Source organism: Propithecus coquereli, unplaced genomic scaffold (genome assembly GCF_000956105.1).
Source record: "Propithecus coquereli isolate 6110/MARCELLA unplaced genomic scaffold, Pcoq_1.0 Scaffold126, whole genome shotgun sequence".
In the NCBI taxonomy this organism is placed as follows: domain Eukaryota; kingdom Metazoa; phylum Chordata; class Mammalia; order Primates; family Indriidae; genus Propithecus; species Propithecus coquereli.
This window is the reverse complement of record NW_012136747.1, coordinates 4,961,767-4,971,328: the sequence shown is the minus strand read 5'-3', so window position 1 is coordinate 4,971,328 and position 9,562 is coordinate 4,961,767. Positions and strand designations below refer to the sequence as shown.

General features: G+C 42.5%; 1 protein-coding gene across 1 annotated transcript in view; it reads left to right on the top strand.

Moving 5' to 3' along the window:
* Nucleotides 1-9,562, top strand: part of EIF3L (eukaryotic translation initiation factor 3, subunit L) — a 26,293-nt gene that overhangs the window by 5,722 nt on the left and 11,009 nt on the right. Inside the window, exons 5-8 of the mRNA XM_012638004.1 lie at nt 1,201-1,262; nt 3,505-3,574; nt 4,292-4,365; nt 8,341-8,512. Of these exons, the coding sequence (XP_012493458.1) occupies nt 1,201-1,262; nt 3,505-3,574; nt 4,292-4,365; nt 8,341-8,512 (378 nt within the window). The remainder of the gene's footprint in view (nt 1-1,200; nt 1,263-3,504; nt 3,575-4,291; nt 4,366-8,340; nt 8,513-9,562) is intronic.

The following is a 9,562-nucleotide window of genomic DNA, read 5'->3' as shown; positions in this document are numbered from 1 at the left end:
ATTTAGAAACAGGTAAAAATTCACAGGGCTTATCGTAAAAAAGGAGATTTGGTATAAAAATCCCCCTCCTTCTGTCCCAAGTTTTCGGTTTCTGTCTCTGGAAACAACTAGTGTTACCATTTTCTTGTTTACCCTTTCTGTGATATTCTGTGCATATGTAAGCAAATAGGGATAACTCTTTTGTTCTTTTTTACGTAAACTAAACTTCCTTTTCTTTCTCCTGTTTTTTCCCTACTTGAATTTCGGAGAGTGTTCTGTATCTCTAGGAATCCTCAAGACCACCCCCAGGTTTGATTATTTGCTAGGAGGGCTCACAGGACTCAGCATATAGTTGTACCCACATTTATGAGGGTTTACAGCAAAAGGATACAAAGCAAAATCAGCAAAGGGGAAAGGCGCATGGGCCAAAGTGCAGAGGAACCAGGCACAAACCTCTCTCGGTGGAGTCATAGGGGACATACGTGAAATGTCTATCAAGGAAGCTCATTACAGACTCGGTGCCCTGGGACTGTGCTGGGGCCTGGTCATGTAGCTGCCTTCTCCCTGACACATACCAAAATTCTAGCCTCCCAGAATGGAAGCAAGTATTCAGCATAAAACCTTACTATTTATTCAAACAGTGTAGGCACCACAGACCACTCACATTAGTTAGGGAATGGTGGAAACCCCCCTGAAATCTACATTTCCAGATGCCAGCCAAAAGCAAACCTTGCAGACAGGCATTTTAAAGGTTAGCAGTCTCAGGCCTGCTGTGTTAATTCTTTTCTACAACTTCAATACCTAAAGAACTTCTTTTCTCTTATTCTTTCTTTTTCATGGTGGTATCATATCAATAGGATAAATTCCTTTAGGTAGGACTTCTGAGTCAAAGATACAGGTATATGTATTTGCAATTTTAATAGTGGCATGTTGCCCTCTGGAGCTATTACTGTTTATTTATGTGCTGGTTTATTTAAGTAATGGGATGGCAAAAGTCTCTAAATGGTGGAAGGAAATAGGTCTGACTGAGATTAAGATGAGGTTGACAGAGTAGAATGAGAAATGGATTTTCTCATTGCTTGTATTCTTGGGGCATATGCATAAGAGTTTAGATGTTTAGTCTCTAAAATCACCTTTATCCCTCCTTGCCAAAGCGCTAAAACTGCCAGAAGGCCCCAGTTGTTTGGTGGATACTGAAGCACTCCTTTGCCTCTCTTTCAGATGCTGTCTTCCTGATTTTATACAAAGAATTATACTACAGGCACATATATGCCAAAGTCAGTGTGAGTATTTAAATGTTGCTAGTGGTTTTTTAAACTCATGCCATTTTTGTCCCTTGATCCCAGAGTGATCGGCATGTTTTAGAACTTTCTTTTAAGGACTGGTGGAGAGAATAATTTATTCCAGAAAGCTGTTCCAAGCTAAAACTACGTAGCCTATCTGTCCTTTTTGATTCTCTGTCCCCATAGTTCTCCTGGATGGGGCACTCACCACCGTGAGCTTGGTGACTGGCTGTGGTCCTAAAGGGTGTTTCCAGCACCTGCTGCTGCTTCTGCTTGGGATTCCCCTTTTCCCTTACTGCGTTGTCCATGAGCCTCCTTTTCTCTGAAATGCACATGACACTGTCACTGGTTCACAGGCACAGTGCTAGGCACTTGGCACACATCTTCACATCTCTGATCCTCATAGCAGTCCTTTAAAGTGAACAGCTGAGGGGCAAAGAGGTTACTTGTTCTCAAATTTATGCAACTAGTAAGTGGCAAAACTCCTCGATCCTAGGCCCATATTGTAACACCAGTGTTCTGCATGCTATCTCAACTTTGAGCACTTGCTGGATTCTTTTTTTTTCCTGGTTTCTAAATTTTATAGTGCCCCAAGTCTCTTAAAATAGTATTTGTACTATTTATACTGATGACTTAAAATATTTATCTTTAGCCCCAGTCTCACCGCTTAAGTCCAGACTTGTATATCCAATTGACGGTTCAACATCTCCACTTGGCTGTCTGATAGTCATCTCAAGCTTAACGTGTCCAAAACTTAACTCTTATTTTCCCTCTAAACCCATTCCTCCCACGTTATTCATCTCAGTAAATGGTACTACTGTTCATCTAGTTAACTGGACTGGAAATCTTGGTATCATTTTTTACTTTTCTCTGACTTGACATCCAACCTTGCAGCAAATCCTGTTCAGCCTTATCTTCAGCATGACTAGTTTTAAATCCCTGGGGGGAGGTTTTTCATTGAATGTGCTTAATGTATTAAGTAGCATATGTAATCTGATTTGATTGTGACTAGTCACAGCCTTCTTTTTTCTTTTTTCCTTTTTTTGGAGACAGAGTCTCACTCTGTTGCCTGGGCTAGAGTACCATGGCATCAGCCTAGCTAATAGCAACCTCACACTCCTGGGCTCAAGCGATCCTCCTGTCTCAGCCTCCTGAGACTATCTCATTCTGAGCTGGGACTACAGGTGCGCACCACCACGCCCGGCTACTTTTTTCTATTTATAGTAGAGACAGGGTCTCGCTCTTGCTCAGGCTGATCTCGAACTCCTGACCTCAAGCAAACCTCCCACCTCAGCCTCCCAGAGTGAGCCATTGTGCCTGGCCTCTTTTTTTGTATTTAAGAGACAGGGTCTCAGTATGTTGCCCAGACTGGACTCGAACTCCTGGGCTCAGGCAAAAGTAACTGGGACTACAGGCATGCACCACTGTGCCTGGCTTAGTCATAGTCTTGTTCACATTTTACAGAGAGATTAAATACCTTGTCAGAATCCCATGGTTAGTTAATGGTGGGGCTAAGATGCTAAGGCTGTGTTTTTCCTACTCCATCACAAATACACCATTCATTTTATTGTTCCCCGCCTCAGAAACAGTCAGTGATTCTCAGTTGCCAGCAACATAAAGACCAGATCAGGGGTCAGCAGCCTCTTCTGTGAAGGGCCAGGTAGTAAGTATTTTTGGCTTTGAGGGACATGATGGTCTCTGTCATACCTGTTTAGCTCTGCCTTTGTAGCAGTCACAAGCAATAAGTAATGAGTGGGCATCGCTGTGCTCTCGTAAAACTTATTTACAAAACACGTGGTGGAGTAGATTTGCTGACCCCTTGGCCTACATTCTCGTTTGGCACTGGAAGATGGATTGCTACATTCTTGGCCCATTGTAGTCCAGTGTAGCCTGGTACAGCATCATCTCCTCTAACTCCTTAGCCTTCAAGTGCCATGATTTTGTCTCTTTGCCTTTGTTGGTGTGGCTTTTCCTGAAATACTTGCCCTTGTCTCCACTTTGCCAGATTGCATGCCTGCTTTCTGAGGTTTAAGGTCTGTTGCTGTAAAACCTGACTGTTGCAGTGTTCAGTGCCCTTTTGGACTGCTATAGGATTTGCCTTCCCACTCACTGAGTGCTCTTCACATGCTAAGGAGAGGACAGACATCAATTCTTGTATATTTGTTCTCAGCCATGGACTCCTGGTAGTCCATGAGTAAAACACTAAAGTATCTGTGTACTGATGTCTCTGGTCTCTTTATAGGGAGGACCCTCCTTGGAGCAGAGATTTGAATCCTATTACAACTACTGCAATCTTTTCAACTACATTCTTAGTGAGTATGAGATTTGGCCAAGGGGATGTGATTATAATGAGGGCCAGCATGGCCTCCATCTCTTTTTTGCAGGATTTTTTTTTTTTTTTTTTAAAAAAGTCTCCTGGCCGGGCGCGGTGGCTCACGCCTGTAATCCTAGCACTCTGGGAGGCCAAGGGGGGCGGATTATTTGAGCTCAGGAGTTCGAAACCAGCCTGAGCAAGAGTGAGACCCCGTCTCTACTAAAAATAGAAAGAAATTAATTGGACAACTAAAAATATATATAGAAACAATTAGTCGGGCATGGTGGCGCATGCTTGTAGTCCCAGCTACTTGGGAGGCTGAGGCAGAAGGATCGCTTGAGCCCAGGAGTTTGAGGTTGCTGTGAGCTAGGCTGACGCCACGGCACTCTAGCCAGGGCAGCAGAGTGAGACTCTGTCTCTGAAAAAAAAAAACAAAAAACAGTCTCCCTCTGTCACCCTGGCTAGACTGGCCTCATCATATCTGATCTTTAACTCCTGGACTCAAGCAGTCCTTCTGTCTCAAGCTTCTGAGTAGCTGGGATTACAGGCAGGAGTCATCTCACCCAGCTTTAGCAGGATTTTAATGTGCAAGTGGAAGAGGGGAGGTCTTGTGATTCATAGTCCTTTAAAGAGAAATTACAAAGAACATTTTGCAGCTTTACTGAATGGGCAAAGACATTCGTTTGAATCTGACTTTTTTTTGTGATCTGCACAGATGCTGATGGTCCTGCTCCCCTTGAACTACCCAATCAGTGGCTCTGGGATATCATCGATGAATTCATCTACCAGGTATCTGGTCAGCTTCAGTCTAGTTTGATTGATATAATTGGTCGGAGCAAGGAGCAGCTGCTACCGTTGTTTGTGTTGTTGAAAAGATGCATGGTATAAAAACTATGCATAGTAGTATAAAGTATCCTTTGGCAGTGGACTCCCACGTCGGATGGTTTTGTGAAGAGACAGCGAAGGCTAAGTGTGCTCCACATAGGAAATTGGAAGTCAGATGAGTTGAGCTGACTTTCACCAAGTTCTTACTTCACTTTGAAAGGTGGTCTGGCAGGAAGAACACAGGCTTCACAGGCTTTGGAGCCAGGTGGAAGTGGATTCTAGTTTGGGGGCTGCCACCTAGTAGCTTTATAACAGTGACATGTTATTTAAGCTCTCTGAGCCTCATTTTCCTATACAAAATGGAAACATTCTATGTCTTGATTATGCAGGCGGTTACTTGAGTATATGCTTGGTCAGAATACACTAGAACATTTTTAACAAAAAGGAAGTATCACCTGTCTTGGGGTGCTATTGTTGAGGTTCCACCAAGAAATATGCCAGATGAAAATAACAAACAGCATACAGCAGCTGCGTAGCCTGGGGGTAAGAATTGAGGTTTTGCTGTTCACTGGCCCTGAAAGTTGGGCACATACTTAACTCCGCTGTGCACTGGTTTTTTCATCTCTAAAGAGGAGTTGTTGGGGGCCAGGTGTGGTGGGCTAACTCCTAGCACTCTGGGAGGCCGAGGCAGGACGATTGCTTGAGATCAGGAGTTTGAGATCAGCTTGAGCAAGAGCAAGACCCCATCTCTACTAAAAGTAGAAAAAATGAGCTGAAAGTGGTGGCAGGAGGCTGAGGCAGGAGGATTGCTTGAGCCCAGGAATTGGAGGCTGCAGTGAACTATGGTCACGCCACAGCATTCTGGTTGGGGCGACAGACTATGTCTCAAAAAAAAAAAAAAAAGTTGGCAAGATTGCTGGGGTACTGCATGTGAAGTGCTTAGCGTGGTGTCTGTCACAGAATAGTTAATAAATGTTGCCTGTTCATTATGATGATCATCAATATCATTATTCTTTTCCATCTTTTGTTTAGCCCAGTCCTTTTATTCTTTAGAAATACAGAATAAAAAACATAAAATGTAGGATTTGGGAAAATATAACCCTTTTTCCCCAAGTTTTGTGGATATAGCTCTCACTGGGTATTGCAGGGTAAATTGATGTCGTGATAAAGATGTTGTTATTTGAGCTCCATGGACCAGAGAGACTTTGTGAATACAAAGTGCTGACAAGTTATCATGGGCGAGCTGAGGAAACCTTCATGGGGCTCTTTGAGAAAGTGCCTTCCTGCTCAAGATTAAGCTTCAGTGCCTTTTACAGTGAAGGCCACAGTCTGCACTGGCCTTGTTTGCCCTCTCTGGCCTCTTGGCCTGCGGCAGCCTCGTTCGGCGTGCTTTCAGGTCGTTGGCAGTCCTGCTGACTCATGGGAAGTGAATGAGGATCATCTGTGCTGAGTTTCTTCATCCCTCTGAAGATAATCATAATTCCCTCGGCTTAGCCCTGTTTTCTCGTTAAGAAGCTTAAGGTGCTTTCTATTTCTAACAGACACTGTCCAGTGAGGGTCATTGAGTGCCTGGTGTGATGTGTGATTCCTTCTGGCCAGATAGATGACACATGGGGTTAGTGGCTCCTCGTCACCACTCCCTCATTTATTTCTGTTGATACAAGTACTATATGAATGTGCCGTTACTGCTAAGAATTTTTTTTTTCTCCAAATTGCAAATAAAGTGCCTGCCTTCCTTGCCTTTGCAAAGACATTAGTTATTGTCCATAAAGAAAGGCACTACATTGATGTTTCTGTCATTTACACAAACATGTACATGTAAAGAGAGATCTTTTTTTTTTTTTTTTTGGAGACAGAGTCTCTGTCGCCCAGCCTAGCTCACAGCAACTTCAAATTCCTGGGCTCAAGTGATCCTCCTGCCTCACCCTCCTGAGTGACTGGGACTACAGGTGTGTACCACCACACCCGACTAATTTGTTTTTTCTATTTTTAGTCGAGATGGGGTCTCGCTCTTGCTCAGGTTGGTCTCAAACTCCTAACCCTCAGGGGATCCTCCCGTCTCTGCCTCCCAATAGTGCGAGGATTACAGGCATGAGCTACCGTCCCAGCCTTTTTTTTTTTTTTTTAGAGTCAGGGTCTTGTTCTGTTGTCAAGCTGGTGTGCAGTGGTGCAGTCGTAGCTCACTATTGCCTTGAACTCCCGGGCTGAAGCAGTCTTCCCCCTCAGCCTCCTGAGTAGCTGGGACTGCATGCACGTACCACCATGCCTGGCTAATTTCTTAATTTTTTGTAGAGATGGAGTTTCACTATGTTGCTCAATCTGGTCTTAAACTCCTGGCCGCAAGCAATCCTCCCTCGTCGGTCTCCCAAAGTCCTGGGATTACAGGCATGAGTCATTGCACCTGGCCTAAGAGAGATCATAAAAAGGCTTCATGCTCTGTTGTGCTGTTTGCTGTGACTTGTAAAATTTAAACTATGTCTTCACAGAACTGCCTTGTTCTTTTACTGCAGTATATATGATACGGACATACTACTCCTCTCGTGACAATTTGGGTTGTTGGTTTCCAATATTATAAAAAGTGAATTAATGAATATCCTTGCATGTGTTATACATAGGTATATTTTTAGGGATCACTACCTAAAAGTAGGATTGTTGGTTGAAAGATCTTTGCTTTTTAAGTTATTTCTAATCAGCTTTATGGCGGTATAGTTTATATATAGTAAAATATACTGATATACATACGCAGTTGATGAGATTTGACCAATGTATATGTATCATCATAATTAAGATAAAGTACATTTTAATCATTTTTTTTTCTTTTTTTTGAGATGATGTCTTACATTGTTGCCTGGGCTACACTGCAGCCTCAAACTCCTAGGCTCAAGCATTCCTCTGCTTCAGCCTCTTCAGTAACTGGGACTACAGACATGTGCCACCGTGCACGGCTAATTTTTCTATTTTTTGTGGGAATGGGGTCTCACTGTGTTACTCAGGCTGGTCTTCAGCTCCTAGCCTCAAATGATCCTCTTGCCATCCATCTGCCATGACTTCCCAAAGTGCTAGGGTTATAGGCAAGAGGCGCCCAACTCACTTTGAAATTTCATAAATAGTAACATATTGTCCTTTCAGTGGCTGTATCGAATTGTTCTACTAACAGCAGCATTTGAGAGCAACTGTTTTCTATACTGGATGTTACCAGTCTGTCAAATTTTTGTCAGTTTAATGGGAGAGAAGTGGCAATCTCAGATTACATTTTTCTGATAACTAAAGAGATTGAACATTTTCTTACTGATTTATGAGAATTCCTTATATGTTCTGGATATTATTCTTTATTATAAAATCAGGAACTTTTTGTCCTACATTCTTACATGAAGATAATATTTTAGAGTTGAAGAACAATCTTAGATCATGACCTAGATTCTAGGTCTCTGGTTTCCAAACCCGGTGCACACCAGAATCAACCAGGGAGCTTTTAAAAATTCTGATTGAGGCCGGGTGCAGTGGCTCATGCCTGTAATCCTAGCACTCTGGGAGGCCGAGGCAGGAGGATCACTTGAGGCCAGGAGTTTGAGACCAGCTTGGACAACAGAACAAGACCTCTTCTCTACAAAAAAAGAGAAAAATTAGGTAGGTGTGGTGGTGTGCACGTGTAGTCCCAGCAACTTGGGAGGCTGAGACAGGAGGATTGCTTGAGTCCAGGAGTTTGAGATTACAGCGAGCTATGATGACACCATTACACTCTAGCCTGGGCAGCAGAGCAAGACCCTGTCTCAAAAAAAAAAGTCTGGTGTACAAAAAGATTTAGAATGGGAAGTGATTGTCTTACCTTTACCTTTCCCTTGTCCAAAGCCCTGGTGGTGCTTTATTTGCAACATTGTGCACGTGAACTGTCACTCTGGGTTTATATTACTGCTGAATCTTTCCCTTCTTCCTCAACAGTTTCAGTCATTTAGTCAGTATCGCTGTAAGACTGCCAAGAAGTCTGAGGAGGAGATTGACTTCCTTCGTTCCAATCCCAAAATCTGGAATGTTCACAGTGTCCTCAACGTCCTTCATTCCTTGGTAGACAAATCCAACATCAATCGGCAGTTGGAGGTGTACACAAGTGGAGGTGAGTGCAACAGGCTGATTGCCATGACCTGTGAGTTTCCAGCTGCTTGCCATCTGTTCCAAGTGATTAGATACTGCCAGTAGAGCAGATGAGTCACTCTCTTAGCAGTGGGCTGTTGGCTCTTCTTTGGTGCTTGAATGTGAACGGTAGCTGAGTGCCGGTGGTGGGGGCTACTGGGCTTGGCAGTCTGTTGAGGGACAGACTAAATCAAAACATATTGAGATTTACATTTGTAAACACTGTGTCTCCAGGGCCTTTGTTTAGATAATGCTTCTCAAACTTCTTGGTGTCAAAACGTTTTTTAAAATATTGAGAACCACAAAGTTTATCTATATTAAAAAAATTATTTTTTCCAATGAAAAGAGAGGCATTTTTGCAGGTGTCTTCAGTGTCAGACTTTATACGTAGCTGGATTCTCATTTCTGCTTCTGCATTCAATCCGTTACAATATACTGTTTAAGTTGAAGTATATGAGGAAAATCTGGCCTTACAGAGATATTTAGTTGAGATTGGGAGAAGTATTTTAGTAGTCTTTTCAGGCAATACAGATGTTCTTTGATACTATACCGGGTATGTAGTAGTATGTACAGGTCGAACATCCCTAATCCAAAAATCTAAAGTGCTCCAAAATCCCGAACGTTTTGAGTGCATACATTATGACACAGTGGAAAATCTTATATGTGATAAGCTGTATATGAAACAAGGAATTTTGTGTTTAGAATTGGTTCCCATCCCCAGAATATCTCATTTTATATGTGCAAGTATTACAAAATCCAAAATAATCTGAAATCTGAAGTATTTATGATCACAGGCATTTTAAAAGGATACTCAATCTGTGAATCTTTGAAACAGGTGGTAGTTTCATGCAGGTTAGGTGCAGTGAGGAATCTGAAACTATATTGTGACCCTTCTTGTTATATTAAAGTTATTGGTCTCTCCTGCAATTTGAATGGGTCTTTTACATCCATATGTGATTTGGTAAAATATTGGTTCACTGAGTTATAAGGACATTCCAAATGTTGACACATTTTATTACACAGGTTTTTTTTT